The following is a 16,476-nucleotide window of genomic DNA, read 5'->3' on the forward strand; positions in this document are numbered from 1 at the left end:
TGCATCATATTTTGTTGATATATATTTTGAAACATCGGACTGCTATACTTATTGAGATGAGACTTTGTAAGATTTATATAGAACGAAGAGAAAAGTTTGAAAGACATTTTACACATGCTTACACATGTAGTGTTCATTATTTACTGTCTACTGATTTAACACAGGAAGAGTAAACTACAGTACTACAGAGCCCTGATAAAAAAAATGAAAAATAATTCAAAAATAATTGAGAGAAAAAAAAGAAAAGAAGAAGAAGAAGAAGATAAAGGCAATTTAGTGACCTTTCCTAAATAAAGGGTTAGAAACAATTACCCTAACTTTGGGAGTTGAGTGTTCAACTTTTAAATAGAGTTGGCGTGAAAACTACTAGTCCCTTGGGTTTTGATGTGGTTAGAATCAGTAATGATTAATCTTAATGTTAAAAAATCTCATGACAAATCCTGACTAGTAATGAGGAATACACAACCGTGTAGCTACACACACATCTGGGTTCTGATACATTTTTCTCAATTCTATGTGAATGATTGTTAAGACAGTCTTGGTGGGTATAGCTCATGTGATTCAGTAGTCATGGATCACCTTTTCTGAGAATTCAGAATTGTGTTTGATTGCTTTTGTTTGGATTTCGATCTTTATGCAATGTTCATCTCAACTAATTTTTACTATTTTACTCAATGATTAACAAAACGCTAGTTGGGGGGTGTGATTGAGCTAAAATATTGCATATCTTATACATTTATTTTATTATTTATTTTATTACATTATTATTAATTTTATATAAAAAAATGTTAAGATAAATAAATCCGAATTGTGATTTAAATTGATTAATCGCATGATTTATGCTTAATTTTAGTACTTGTAATTTAATTGAGCAATTTTTCTTTATATGCTTAACACATATTTTTTTTTTATATTTTATTCTTTTTATTTTATTTTATTTATCTTTATATGTAGTGGTCAAAAGAAATAGAAGTTGGAATTAATAAAAGTGACACATCGCACGGAACATGAATTGGAAAGAAGGGCTTTTTGGGCTTTTGCACGCCGTAACTTGAAAGAATGATTTTATTGGTATTGGACTTTTGACTTGCAGGAACATAATATCTCTTGGGGGCATTTTCAACACAGCAATTTTAATTCACCTTGGCATTTCAAGCCGCACGATATTGGGGACCTGGACCTGGGATGGAACACATACTATACTCTGAGCGCCGCGCACACATATTTTCATTTTGGGTCTTTAATGCACACCGCACATATTTTTCTCTTGGGGGCTTCCATTCAACGCCGTATGGAATTATTAATTGGTAGAAGAGGAACTACAGTGCTATTGAAGAGCTTCCTAAGGAGTCCAATTGCTGCTACAGTCCAGCCTCCTACACTACTTTCAATCTTCATCTCCATTCATTTGACTTGCTCTTTTCATTCCCTATTTTTTATTTAATTTTAATTTGAAATTTATGGTGTATTCTTGATATTTTTGGCTTAAAAGTTTGGGCATTTTATTTTATGTTAATTATTTTTTTTCTTGTTTCTTTACGTTTCCATTAAATATGCATTATAATTGCAGTTTAGATTGATTAAAGGTTAATTATGACTTAAATAAATTCAGTTTTATTATTTAATTTTCAAATTAATTAAAATTGTTTAGCTTAGTTGAGTCCTTAATTATTAATTTTAATTTGTTAATCTTTTACATGCCATTTTGACACTCAAAAATCTAAAAATATGAATCTAATCTATGACCAATGTTTTTTTTATTTCCATTGCACTCTTCCATTCATTGTATATACCACAACTTTTGTTTGTGAAACTTTTTGCCATTTTATACGAGTTTGAAGTTAAAAAAAATTTTTCGAGGAGACGATCTAAGAATTTTATTCCTAATTATTACACGACATTCTCCTGCACTTGGGATAGCATTTTTGCTACTCATTTTTTAGTGAGTCATAACCTTTTTGTTAGTCTCCTTGTGGATATTTTTGAACTTTCTTAGAAGTTAACTAGCTATATGTTGTGGGGAGTTAAATTAATTCATGTTAAAGAACTAATGGGAGAGTTATTTACCTAATGATAACTATCCACTAGGGGTGGGCAGGGGGGCCCTGGAACCCGCTGACCCGCCCCGTTTGCCCCGCCCCCGCATAGGGCAGGGCGGGGCGCCCCGCACCGTTAGGGCCGGGGCGGGGCCCCCCGGCCCACATGGCCACCCCCAGCGGAGGCGGGGGACTGAAACGGACTCCCCCCGGTCCCTTTTTCCCTCGTCCCGCACTGATTTTATATATATATATATATAATATATAATATATTATATATTATATAACCAGGTACTTAAAAGAAACGGCGCCGTTTTGTTGTGGACAAAACGACGCCGTTTCATTAAAATGTTAACCCTAACCCATACCCCCCCCCCCCCCCCCCCCCCCCGCCGATCCCCTGATTCCCCTCCCCTCCCCTCCCGAGTCGCTTCCTCCCCCTTCGGCCTTCCCCGTTTGCAACGCCCCCGTGTTCGGTGTTCCCTCCTCCCACCGGCAACCAGTCCGTCCACCGCACGTATTCCATCCTCCCTCTCTCTCGCACGACGCCGGACACACGCCGCACAGTAACATTTCTCCTCCTCTTTTGATTTTCTCCGTTGATTTTTTATTTTTTATTTTTTTTTTTTGAGTTTTGATCGGAGATTGGAGGTAGGATGGGGTTGAATCGGAGATAGAGGATGGGATTTGTGAATTGTGTGCTGTGGATTCGTGTGATTGTTTCGGATTGGTATTTTTTTGGATTCATTGGATTGTGTTTTTTTTTTTTTTTTTGTAAATTTCATCGAAACCCTAACCCCTAAATTGATTTAGGGGTTAGGGTTTCGGATTGGGACCCTAAATTAAATTAGGGTTCCAATCCGAAACCTTAATTTTTTTTTTGGGGTTTAGAAACTAGTTTGTAAACTATTAAAAAATTGAGAATAATTAGAAATGTAACAATTAAATTCAATATTTCCATTGCATTTAACGGGATATAATATATTTAAACTGGATAGGGTTATAGATCCATTGCATTTTTGAAGTACTATTGGCAATTAGCTTTCTTTTAAATAGTCCAAAGTTGGCAATTTTGTTGGAAATAATTAGTACATCTGGACTGTTTGATCAACTAATCCATTGCACTAATTGATTCAATAGGTTATTAACTACTCATCATATGTTTTACGTGGAATAGTTTAAGGGCAGGTTTGGTAAATAAGATAAGAATTTTGAGTTCATGAGATAAAAGTTTAAAATATTATTTTTTAGTATTATTATTGTTTTGAAATTTGTAAAAAGTTAAATTATTTATTATATTTTATGTAAAAATTTAAAAAAATTATTAGATAAGATAAAAATTTTAAATTAAAATGAGAATTTTGAGTTGAGATGTGTCCTTTAAATCTGTCCTAAGTCATTGCTATTAAGTGATTTGCACATTAAAAAATTTAAAATGTATATACGTACTACATCATTAATTAAGTGTAATTAAAAATAATAAAATATATCATTCATGATATATATTTTTTTATTAAGGTATGCTATCTGTATGCCTCAAGATAATAATAAATTATCCTTTTAGTTAAGAAGGCAAGTACAATTTTCTTTTGGAAGGAAACCATAAAAAAAAAAAAAAATCGTACAGCTAGCGGTATATATATATACACATTAATTATAGGTGTTTAATTCTTAGGGACAACTTGTCCGAGGCACATCCTATTCAAGCATCTTCCTTTCTTCTTCCCGGGGTGTTAACTTAGCTTGCATCAAAGGTGAGCACCTTTTTTAGAATTTAGGCGACAACTATTGGGTTGGTAACGTTGATCATGTAAGAAAATCATATTCATTTATTGATGGATGACACATTAATATGTTTAAAATTATATTCTGAAAAATAATATTATAATGCTCTTTATATTTATGTATGTGAGTGTCGGAAATGTTGATTTCACAAAATATTAGAATAAGTATTTGAGTTTGAATCAAGACATTACGTTAAAATAAAATAACAAAAATTGACGGGTTATTTATTTATGACAAGAGTGGTAAGAATTAAAGATCATAATCAAGAGAAAATCACTAATTTGTATAGGTTATTAATTAAAAATAATACATGCATGAATTGAGACGTTTGGTGTCTGTCAAGATCATAATAAAGTAAGTGAGTGAATATTCATTTGTGTAATCATGAAAAATAATATTAGGGGTTTCAATTAATGAGGGGCCTAACTTGATTGAAGGGTTTCGGATTGGAACCCCAATCCGGGGTTCCAACCCGAAACCCAATTATTTTTTTGATGTATTTGGTTTTGTATGCATTTTGCCCTGATTGTGTTGGATTGCACTTTGAATTTTTTTTTTTTTTTTTTTTTTTTGTTGGAGAACCAGGAATGTCTTCGGATTTCAGTGATAGCTCGAGGAAAAATGGATGCCCTTCACCATAATGAGACATGGGATTTTGTTCCACTACCACCTGGTAAGCAACCTGTTGGCTCTAAATGGGTATATACAATCAAATTTCATCTTGATAGTTTGGTGGAATGTCTAAAAGCCCGCTTGATTGCTAAGGGCTACACCCAAATATTTGGCATTAATTACAAGGAGACTTTCCCCCTGCTTTCCAAAATCTCCTCTGTTCGAGTGTTAATCTCTCTTGTTGCTAATTTAGACTGGCCCTTATTTTAGCTGGATGTTAAGAATGCATTTCTGCATGGCAATTTGCATGAAGAAATTTATATGGAACAACCACCTAAGTTTGTTGCTCAATGTGAGTATCGAGGTACTACTATATACAAGTTAAAAAAGACATTATATGGTTTGAAACAATCTCCTCAAGCATGGTTTGAGAAGTTTTCTGATGTTGTATTGGTATTTGGTCTCTATAGATGCCAAACAAATCATTCAGTGTTTCACTTACATAGTGATGCAGGTCACATTTTGTTGGTTGTATATGTAGACGACATTGTAACTACTGGGAGTGACTTTGCTGGAATTGCTAGGCTGAAACAATGTTTACATGATCAGTTTCAATCAAAAGACTCTGGCAAGTTTAGATATTTCATTGGAATTGAAGTCAGTAGATCTAAAGAGGGTATCAACCTATCTCAGAGGAAACATATACTTGATCTTCTATAATAAACTGGCATGTTGGATGCATGACCTATTGACAACCCTATGGACTTAAATCATAAATTCTTGAAAGAGGAATGGAAGCTATTTGGAGATACAAGTAGGTATTAAAGACTTGTTGAAAAATTGAATTATCTCGCTATTACTAGACCAAACATCTCTTATACAGTAAGTATACTGAGTCAATTTTTACAAACGCTTACGGTCTCACATTGGGATGCTATAATTCATATATTTCATTATCTTTTAAGTGAGCAGCTCGCCTTGGATTACTGTATCGACCAAATGAACATCTTACGGTTGAAGCCTTTTCAGATGCTAATTGACAGGATCCCCTTGAGATAGAAGATTTACTACGAGATATTGTACCTTTGTAGAAGGTAACTTGGTTACATGGAAGAGTAAAAAACAAGTAATAGTAGCTCAGTCTAGTACAGAAGCTCAATACATGGCAATGGCTTACTAGTGAGCTGACAAGGTTGTAAACACTTCCTTCAAGAGATTGGGTTTCTATCTCCTACTCCTCTCCAGATATTTTGTGATAATCAAGTTGCAGTGTATATTGTCTCTAATCATATATTTCATGAGAGGACTAAACATATAGATATTGATTGTCATTTCATTCGAAATAAGATATTAAGTGGTGACATTGCTACACCTTTTATAAAGTCTACTGATCAACTTGCAGATGTGTTTACTAAATCTTTGTATTTGAGTCAGTTAAAACTTAATTGTTTTAACCTGGATTTATATAATATATATGCTCCAACTTGAGTGGTGTTAGAAGACATGTTTATAATTAGTATAATTGTGTAAGTGTCAATTGTATATAATGTGTATATATATTCTTGTACATCAATGAAAAGGTACGATCTTTCCCATATATTCTGACAAAGCACATGCCCCACATTCCAATGATGTTGCTTGTTAGAAAGAATTGCCCATTATTGAAAGAAAGCCCCTTATCACGATGATATCCTTATATTATAAAAAAAAAGGTTTATATATTAGAACTTTGTCCCCTTATTAGAAGAGAAGACTGCTCCCTTGATAGTTTCCTGCCCGTCAGAATATTTTTCATTGACACAACACAGCCACTTTTCATCACTCTGAAGAAGAGAATTCTTTGTTCACAACAAAATCTCCTAAAAATAAATCTATTGAATTAAAGTAAATTTAACGTATTACAATATATGAAGTAAAGTTTCTTTCTTTTAGCACCCACCTTACATACGCTTTGATCATGACCCTATGGTAACAAACATCACAGAACAGGGAAACCCAAAACATGGAAGCTACGAGTTGTAATTGGAAGCCTACTTTAAAACAAATAAAGTTGTGTTTAGATAGCGAGGTAAACTCAGATACTTTGTAAATAATAGTGAAAAAATAATGAAAAAAATTAAATAGTAGTGCATAGTAATACAAAATAATAATAAAAATATATAAAAAGTAATAATAAAATAATTAATAGTAGTGAATTGACAATCCAATAAGAATGTTGAATGTGCGACTTCATCGTGACAAACAACATAGGAAAACTTCCAGAGCCATATTTTAGCACATCAACCCTCCTGTTCAGTCTGGAAATCAAAGCGCACCCAAAGAAAACCAACAACCAAAAAGGGAAACAGGGTCTTGACTAACTTTGATCATAGATTGCAGTTATATAAACCTGAGCAACCCAAACAAATTGCATGAGCATTTCTTTTGTTAAGAAACTAAGCAAAATAAAATTCACATTCAGCTAAAAATGACCCTATACTTGTTACTGTCTTCATCAAAATTGTACGGCTAGTGATTGGGTGCTTTTGCCCAAATTTAAGAGGACCAACGGGTGACAATATCCGTACGCGAAATATTAAATACAACCAATCAAAAGGATAGCTTAGGAACAATTATAAAGAAAAAGCAATAAGAAGAAGACGAGTTCTATATATATATTCGTTTTATTACCAGTCCTTGTGTACATTAAGTGCATTTACAGAATTCACTCATTATGCAAAATATATATATATATATATAAGAGAAATGATAGTTATAGTCAGAAGTACACAAGGCCGTGTAATCACTTTGAAAAAAATAAATAAATACAAGACTCACGTTAAATAATAATAATTTTTTGCTAGTAGACCTCACTTTTTTTCAAAATGACTGCACGACGCTTGCATACTCAAAGAACTATATTTGACATTACTCTATATATAATGACTCCTAATATATACACAGAACAAGAACTGTCGGTCCATCGTTCAAATTTACAGACAGTTGTAACTACCTGCTGCTTTACTTAAATCTCTACCAGAATCGATCTTTGTTCACACTTACGTATCCAGCCATTGCTTTCCCCCCTGTATTCCTCATTCCATCTATAAGGAAGCACCATGTGGAACCCAATGCTCCGATGAAAAAGTCAGCTTCGGCCGCCATTAAGAAATTAACAAGAGGATTATTTGTGCCGGTTTCCCTACCAAGACTCGCTTCATAACTTGCCATTGTTGTGTTTCCTACTTGGCGTGTCACATTTGTGTAGTAAAACTTCCAGCCAGAATAGTTTTTGGACTTGTCGATAACTTCCTGGATTTGATTCACAAAGTTCATTGCATAAGCATCAAGCGTGAACCATTGGATTTACTCAGAAATTAGGATTTAAATTTATAATAATAATAATAATAAATAAATAAATGTGAGAGAGAGAGAGAGAGAGAGAGAGAGAGAGAGAGAGAAGCAAATTCATGAATAGTAAACCTGCATTTCGGTAGAAAGCCAAACACTGTTGAGGTGTGGAAAGTGCTTCCTAATGCGTTGAGCAAGATGCATGTATTCTTCAAATTCAACTACCTTCATTTCACATGCTTTGTCTCCCATTCTTACATGCATGCTTAGCAGTGGCCTAGGCATCCATGGTTTGTGACTAGACCACACATAACGTTCCATATCGGAAGTTGGTGCATTCATAAATTCCTGAGACAGACAAGAGTTCCCCTGCGGCTTTAATCATTTGAGAGAAATAAATCCTTGTGATATGTAAAAGAGAATAGGCCTCAGCAGGAGGGTTGAATTAAATCAACTCCACCAAGATACTGCTTATGGTTGCGAACTTAGTCTCCATTCTTTCTAATATACATAAATATATATATACATATAAATATATATACATAAATATATATATACATATAAATATATTTTTATGAATATATATACATAAATATATATACATAAATATATATAAACATATATACATATATATATATGGCTGCAACATCAAGGGCATACACGCATGCAAATACCCACACAAGCACATGCATAAACTAACACTTTCACCCAATAAAGCTAGAGTACAAAAACCTAAATATAGAACTTGGCAAGTCCAAAAATGGGGTCTCAAAATTATGCCAGGCCTACTCCAACTTATGAGATTTATTAAGCACATTAGTGGTACAAGTTAAAACTCTTTCCACAAGCATACACATGGTCCTATTAAAACTCTTTATTAACATGGTTCTATTTACCTTCAACATACTTTTTGCAACTCATTTATATATATAATGGAATTTCAAAGTTAAAAGGAATGACAAGAGAAAAAAAAAAAAAAGAACATAGGAAACTTTTAATTTCTGAACGATTTGTGATTGGGTAAGATGCCTATATTACCTGTCCTCTAGGGAGATAAACCACGTACAAGGGTTAAGATGAACAAACCTTTGGCCATTCTTGGTTAAGACTTTTCAGAACTAATTTTGCCGCTTCCTTTCCAAAGATTGCATGGCGAGCCACATTCAATAATCCACACATGTACTCAGTTTGAAATCTCATTAAGTAGCGCACTGCCTGATTACAATATAAAAACATCAGTCAACGGTCTCAAATTGTCATTTCTTTGCTTCTATCTTATAAAGTGATGGCATGGTAGATATTACCTCCTCTTTTAAACTCAAGTGTTTTACGACTATACCAAATTTGGAAAATGAAAATATAGATCATTTTTCTGCATGAAATTTAAGATGATGTACCTGTGCTCTCCACCACCTTTGATCCATCCTACGATGATGAGTAATCAAACTTCCATTTACTTCTGTTGTAGGTTGCAAATAACTCCAAGGAAGACCCCATGTCCTGCATTAGAGTTGACATAAAATGAGGAATCATACTCTGGGCATCTCTAAGAGCAGGTCAACTTAAATAATTAGATATGCAGTAGCATACCTAGGAGTCCGTCCAGCCCATATTTCCTTTGAGCTATAATTTTCTTTTGCAGTTATGATTCCTCTTTTCCATGCCTCTTCACTGCCTAAAAGCTCAAATGCACGGTCTCGGCATTCTTGAGATGTTTCTGGAAAGAAATAGCAAGACCAGCTGGAACGGGACAAACCTACGGGAACAACATGCTACTTATAGAATCAAGGATTGAATATTGTGAAGATCTATTCACTCAAAGGAGATTACTTTTTAAGTTACTTAACCTAAAGAATGGATTCTAGACTAACAAAAAGAGAATTAGATGTAAATATCATATTACTGCCCTGAAATTAAGCTTTTGACACTGCAAAATTGTCAAAACATAATCATATGATTATATGATTAGGAATTAGGAATCTCCTTGTCTTAAGACCAAATTTTTCCAAAGAATTGAAGTATTACTTTAAAAATTATATCCCCCACTCAGTCAATCATGCTAAGATCCACTTAGATCTTCAAAGAGGAAAAAATGATGTATTGCCACAGATTATACCTTTGCATCCATCATGGTCAGCTCGATTATAGTAGTTAGTAACAAGGACCCTTTTCTCATTAATTGCAATAGAAAGAAGACCAGACATTCCAGCAATCTGTGCTCCAATACCAAATCCAGGTAATCTCTCCCAGTCGGCAACAAGAAATCTTATATTTGGATCCTTGCAGTTCATTGGATGCTGATGGATCCATATGTCATATTGTACTTTCCTCGTCAAGGGGTAGTTTTCTTCATCCGATCCCAATATCTGAAATATGAAATCCGATTACAAAGTTCATCCTTGACAGGCCTTTATGTTTGATGGTTATATGAGAATAATGAAATTCAGAGTGCTCCACAGACAATTTAAGTTCATTTTGAAAAGCACTTAAATGAAGATATAAGACATGGTCTATATATATTTTCCATTTGGATCATGTATATAATGTCTGTGTGTGTGTGTACCATTTGGAAAGATTGTGATACAAATTCAGAAATAAAATTTAGAATGAAAATGTTTCCACAACATTCTGTAAAAACTCCATACACATTTAGACATGCTAGAGGTTAGTGTTTAACATTTTATGTACTTTATTATTGCCAGGATTTAATGAAACCTTGTATAGGCATTAGCCAATCAGGAACACCACTAAAGCTCAATCAATCATGTGTCCATGGTAAGGTAGAAACTACTACTACAAATTGGATTGCCAGCATCTTCAACCACACAGAAATTAAAACTATGTGTTAGAGGTGAAAAGGTGCATGGCTTATGAATGGTAATCTACAACATCTTGAGCAAACATCTCATTATATGAGCTGAAAATAGCCATGCAGCACCTGTATGAAACTTAGTCCCATCCTGTTAAAGGCAGAAGCAGATCTTGCTGTCCGTATGTCAAGCGCTGTTTTGTGTCCTGTAACAAATTAAATTACATCCACCACCACTTTTGTATGCCCCCATCAATTCCTTGGATTCTTATTATTCTAACCATGCTCCCCAGATGGAGTGTTTCACACATTAGTTGAGCCCAAGACTTTAGAGATATTGCATAATCACCATCTATTTAGGCATAGGCCTCTACAGGTTATTACAAATTTTGAATCATTGTGGTACTTGTGCAGGCCATGCCTATCAAACCATGAATAGACAAGGTGTATCAAATCTTGTACACTTCAAAGCATTTACAAGTGTGATTAATGAACATACAACTACCCCAGGCTGTGCAAAAAACCCGTCTCCCATCAGAATATTTCAACTCATTCTGACCCAGAAAAATCAGGTCAGAATTTGGAATGTACCACTTCTATTCCGAATCACCCGAAAGCTATTGGGATATATTCGACATTACGGATTTATATTGACCAAAAAGGAAGAGATTGTGATATGAAAGCAATGAAAGCATTCGCTTGCTCTCTCCCTTCCTATCTTTCTGTCTGTCCCTCCTTTCTCTCTGTTAATTATAGTGATAGGTAATCTTAAGGTTAATGTAGTTAATGATTGGAATTGCAAGATTATGGCTTCCAAAAGTGCTTCCAGATCATCCACTCCAACGGCCAATTCCTACATAGGGAGCTTGATTAGTTAGACTTCCAAGAGCGAGATCAGATGCGAAAGTGTACTCTACAACATCAACACTCAAGAGTCCATTATTGGACTTAAAAATGGTACTCTTTTTCTTTCTACTTTTTTGCTTTCCTCCTGTGATTTTCTAACATCAATACACAAGAGTCAGTTCTTGGAGGAGGTCGGCTAGAGGTTTGTTATTTTGAAGTTGTGAAGTTATTTTATACGAAAACTCCATTTCTTCTTCTACAGTCTACTTCTCCATCCTTTTGCTTCCCAAGCTCTTCCATTTTCTTGGCAGCAATCCATTTCTTCAAAGGTCGAGACTAGACATCTGATCTCACAGTGTTTTGCTTGCTAATTTCCTTCTTTAGCTTTCCATTTTTTCAAATTTTCCACGAGTTTCAAATTTTCGGATCAGAACACCCATTTTTACAGCAAATTTTTTGACCAAACAGTGAATCAGAACAGTGTTCTGACCAGTGTAAAATCTGTTCAGGTCAGAACTGAATATACCGATGCAATTGGGTCGGGTGAACAGTGCTAAAGCCACCATATCAACAATCTTTTTACCTGTTCGGTCAGTGAAAAGAGTTTGATTGACTGCAAAATAAAATTTGCGCCAAACTACTGTCTCTGTGTGAATTGAATTAAATAAAACTCAAGCAATAAGCACAACGACAAGCGCACAAGCAACAAACCATATAATACACCCAATTTTGTGGAAAACCTACCATTATGAGGGAAAACCAATGTACAAATCCAATCATCTGAAAAAATCTATAAAATTACAGCAGTCATTTTATTGACAACACTCTCTGAGAATGTGTTATCTGTATATATATAGCCTCAGCACGAAACACCAAAACCATCGAAATCAGTACAAGGAAATAACTCAATTCCAAAAACTGAAACTCTGCCAAGAGAAAAAATAAAATAAAATAAAATTCTCTAAACTGGTAACACTCAAACTCACCACTTAGAGAAAAACCTAAGGCTTATTCACAAACCATAGTTCCCTCCCTACGTATGTTGGCCAAGGATAAAAGACTCTTTTTTCTCTTCTTTTTCTCACAACACTTACCAGCCAGGTTTTTATAAATAAAAAAGAAATTAGAACTCAAAGACCAAGAGTATAGTGTTTCTTTTATCAAGGACATTTAATTTCCAATGAAAACCTTTGTACTCTGATCAAGTTTGGGCTAAACCATGCAGTGACTCTGCATCTTCAACAATAAAATTTAATTTAGCATTTTGGTCTGCAAAAAGTGTTCTTAAACAAAGAGTAATTTATTTGTGAAATTTTTGGGGTTCTTTTAAGCCATGCTTTGCATGAATACCCAAAAAACATGAAAATAGCAGAAAATGTGAAAAATAAACATACGAAAGGATCATAGAACATATAAAATGCATGATTAGATCTACAGATGTGGCAGATTTCCAAAGGCAATAATGTTATGTAAGGGAATACGTTGGTATAGAATTGTAAATAGTAGAAACATACCCAGGGAGGATAAGCACCTTCAGATATAGCCTGATGCCTAAAGTGTCTCAGCTGCTCATATGTTGGGGCTGCTGGGTGCGTGGCTAACAGTCCCTTCCAACCTGCCCAAGGAGGGAAGTTCTCATTCTCAAACCGCTTATCAAGATGCTGATTTACTTGTGCTCTCAACTGGCAGTTTTCCAAATGAGGGGCTTTTGGCACACTGTCTTCCCTCAGTCTCAAATCCTTCAAGTAGTCACTTGCTTCATTTAGAGTGGCACTCCATGCTGAATATAGTAAGGAGATACTCTCATCATCGGTCATTTCTTTACTACTTTGCAAACCAACTAATCTCTCTGTTTCCTTTGGTTTAAAATTGCAGTTCGTACTGTTAACCTTATCTTTGACCCCAAAAAAAAAACAAAAAACACAGAGAAAGATTCAAAGTATTAAAATTGAGATAAATGATTAACAATCAATAATAAACTTCCTTAAATGCAAAGCAATAATCGACCTAATATATTTATGACATGTTGTTTCTTTGTTCATAATTACTTGTGACTAGAACCCAACAGTCATTTAAATTCTTAACCAATCAATTGAGAAGCAAGTGGTGATCTGATTAAACTAGACTAAGATCTACCAACTGTACCCAAAGTCAAATATGGAAGTGATTACCAAATGTAGTCAACAAGCCGATCTAACTTTGAGTAGCTTTAAATACACCCATTAATCAACAAGCCGTTCTAACTTTGAGTAGCTTTAAATGTAGTCAACAAGCCGTTCTAATAATTCCCATCATGGTTTTTCATCCATTAGCTTCCACCAGAGAAACTTTCCTGATCGCAAGCTTCGTCTCCATTTTGGTACACAGTACGAACTGACATTATTTTATATTATAATGTCTTTATGAGAAGAAACTCAGCTTTACTGTTCCAGAGAATTTATAGGTGGAAATTCATTCCAATTTTTGCCTAATAAAATCAATATGTTGCAGCCAAAACGAAAAGGGGAGAGCGAGAGAGAGAGAGAATATCAAAGAACCCAAGAACCAGAGAACGAATAAAGGGAATCACACTTACTGATGATTTCTGAACTTGAATTCTGTGGTGAAGCACCCATTGAAATGGCTGAAAATGAAATCCCACCAAACTCGAAGGAACCAAATGAAGTGAGAGCAGCCAGAAACAGAGAGGTGAGACAGACTCCACAGAGAAAACCCACCACACAAATTTGGCAAGAAAATGAGTTGCCCATTTTCAAAGCCTTCTGTGAGACTATTCTCTCAAGAGACTTACGATATAGTGGCTCCATTTCTTTGTTTCCGGGGGTGAAAAATTCTTTTGGAGCCCTTCCTCTAAACTTTAATGGAATGCCAACTAACTCATAACTCTAATCACATGAACCCATTCACAACTTTTTCTGCTTGCCCATGAGATTTTTCACTACCACAGTGCTTGAGAATGGGCTTATCTTCGACAACAAGAAAGAACACAAATCACAGAGTTTCAAATCTCAGCCATCCACTTCACCTAAAACTTTTGTGGTCTCCAATTTGATATCATAAAGGGGATGATATGTCTAGGCTTTAAACAGGATAAAAAAAAAAAAACAATAAGAAACAAGAAAAGATAAACCAACAATGAGCGATAGAAATTAGTAGGAAACTGTCGCAGAGATAACTCTTGAGAAAGAGAAAATAGGAAGAGTCCACGAACAAAATGGTTTGATTTTACTGGGTTTGTAAGATATTTGCGTTGAAAGTGAGGGGAAAATGAAATTTTTCTATTAGCAGATAATCTTTGTTTTCTTGGTCTAACATAAAGAACTCCAGACTCAATAATGCGCCAGCAACAGACCATACATAACTCAGATACTATATTCCTATTTCTTTTGCGCAAAAAGACAAACAATCTTCCAATTTTTTTTTTCCTTGTCCGAAATTATGAAGAAAAAGAAAAAAAAAAAAAAAAAAAGAGAAAGAAAAGAAACCAACGGATTAGGCATGGCATAGCATGCAGAAGGACATTTGCAAAAAATCTAAATAAGATGGATAAATCACAAAAGAACACGACACGGTTGGTCTTGCTCTAAATTTTTAAAGAAAGAGTATCAGCCAACAGAAAAAGCGAAACAGAGTATAATCACTGAGAGAGAGAGAGAGAGAGAGAGAGAGAGAGAGATATATATGCAGGAGTTGGGAAACTTACCCCGTTCAGTTTCTCTGGAAACTAGCAGACATGTCATCTTACCTCCGAAAGCTCTATGATACTCTCAAATATATAGATTATTTTGTTTATAGAAAAGTGTGCATGTATGTGGTGCAGTCTCAACTACCGAACGGCAAAAGAGAGGTACATACGAATAAACTTAAGAAACAGATAGATTACTTTATTTGGTGCAGGTAGAATATATACTTTACCAGAGCGGCTACTACACTCTTCTGATCATCATCATTTTGAAAACATAATGACAGCTGTCCTTTTCAATCGAATAATATTCATATATAATTATAAATATTATATAATTATTTTTAAAAATAAATTAATAATTTTAATATCATTTCACTTCCCATAACAAGCCGATCAACGACCCTTTGATTTGGTGTCAGAAGCGAAAACCGATAGAGGAGAAAACACATGCTTGAAAGTCATGGTAAATTAAAGAAATGTTGCGCATCATTCTATATCATATATTTTATATACTATATATAAAATATACTATAATAAATATTATTTTTTATTTTTTATTTTTTTATTTTTTTATTTTTTATTTTATTTTTATTAAAATAATTAAATTATTCTATTTATTATCTATATACTATATATTTATTATAAAAAAATTAAAATAAATATGATATATAAAATATAAAAATAACAAGATAACGTATATTCTGAAATCTTTCGCAAGATAAGCCATATCCTTGAAGTTTGAAATTGAAGTACGTTGGATAAACATAAACCCATCTTATTATTCTGCTTGGTCACTGAGAATTCTCAGATAAAAATTTTGAGTTTTAAGATTAAATATTAAAATATTATATTTTAATATTATTATTGTATTGAAATTTAAAAAAGTTAAGAAAAAGTTAAATTGTTTATTATATTTTGTATGGAAATTTGATAAAGTTGTAATGATGAGATGAGAATTTTATGTTTAAGATGAAAATTCCTTGTGGCCAAACACAAACTTAATGTTAAAAAATAATTGATCCTCAAAGTTTGAAATTCAATCACGTTGGATAAATATAAATCCATCTTATTATTTAATATTAAAAAATAATTTATATAATTTTACAATATATAAATTTCCTTACATTTTATTTAAATAAATAGAATTAAAACACATACAAAACTAACTTTTTCATGATATTATCTTTTTTTTTAAATAAACTAGTGAATTTATATATTTTATAATTATATATGACATTATTCTTTAATATTAAAATCGCGTGAAAACATCCATTTATTGATAATTTCTTAGGTTCGATTTACTTTGATTTAAATAGTTTCTTTTTTTAATTGTGCCTTGGGTAAAAAAAATTGTGCTGGTCTGCTGGGCATGC

At 33.7% G+C, this 16,476-nt stretch overlaps 1 protein-coding gene across 3 annotated transcripts; it reads right to left on the bottom strand.

Moving 5' to 3' along the window:
• Window positions 1–7,062: 7,062 nt before the first annotated feature.
• LOC122316464 lies at window positions 7,063–15,277 on the bottom strand. Of its 3 annotated transcripts, none has more exons than XM_043132993.1 (10): window positions 15,122–15,277; window positions 13,994–14,497; window positions 12,950–13,312; window positions 10,702–10,778; window positions 9,880–10,129; window positions 9,354–9,519; window positions 9,161–9,263; window positions 8,850–8,978; window positions 7,896–8,111; window positions 7,063–7,724 (listed from the first exon to the last, which is right to left on the bottom strand). In XM_043132993.1, exons 2-10 carry the CDS (start codon window positions 14,223–14,225, stop codon window positions 7,446–7,448), a joined length of 1,815 nt encoding a protein of 604 aa, XP_042988927.1. In that variant the 5' UTR covers window positions 14,226–14,497; window positions 15,122–15,277; the 3' UTR covers window positions 7,063–7,445. The 3 variants fall into 3 exon arrangements, with proteins under 3 accessions (XP_042988927.1, XP_042988929.1, XP_042988928.1); XM_043132995.1 differs by lacking the exon at window positions 15,122–15,277 and adding an exon at window positions 13,590–13,791 and having other exon boundaries at window positions 13,994–14,114; XM_043132994.1 differs by lacking the exons at window positions 10,702–10,778; window positions 15,122–15,277 and having other exon boundaries at window positions 12,933–13,312; window positions 13,994–15,053.
• Between the last annotated feature and the right edge of the window lie 1,199 nt (window positions 15,278–16,476).

The sequence above is a fragment of the Carya illinoinensis genome, chromosome 7 (assembly GCF_018687715.1).
Source record: "Carya illinoinensis cultivar Pawnee chromosome 7, C.illinoinensisPawnee_v1, whole genome shotgun sequence".
Lineage (NCBI taxonomy): Eukaryota > Viridiplantae > Streptophyta > Magnoliopsida > Fagales > Juglandaceae > Carya > Carya illinoinensis.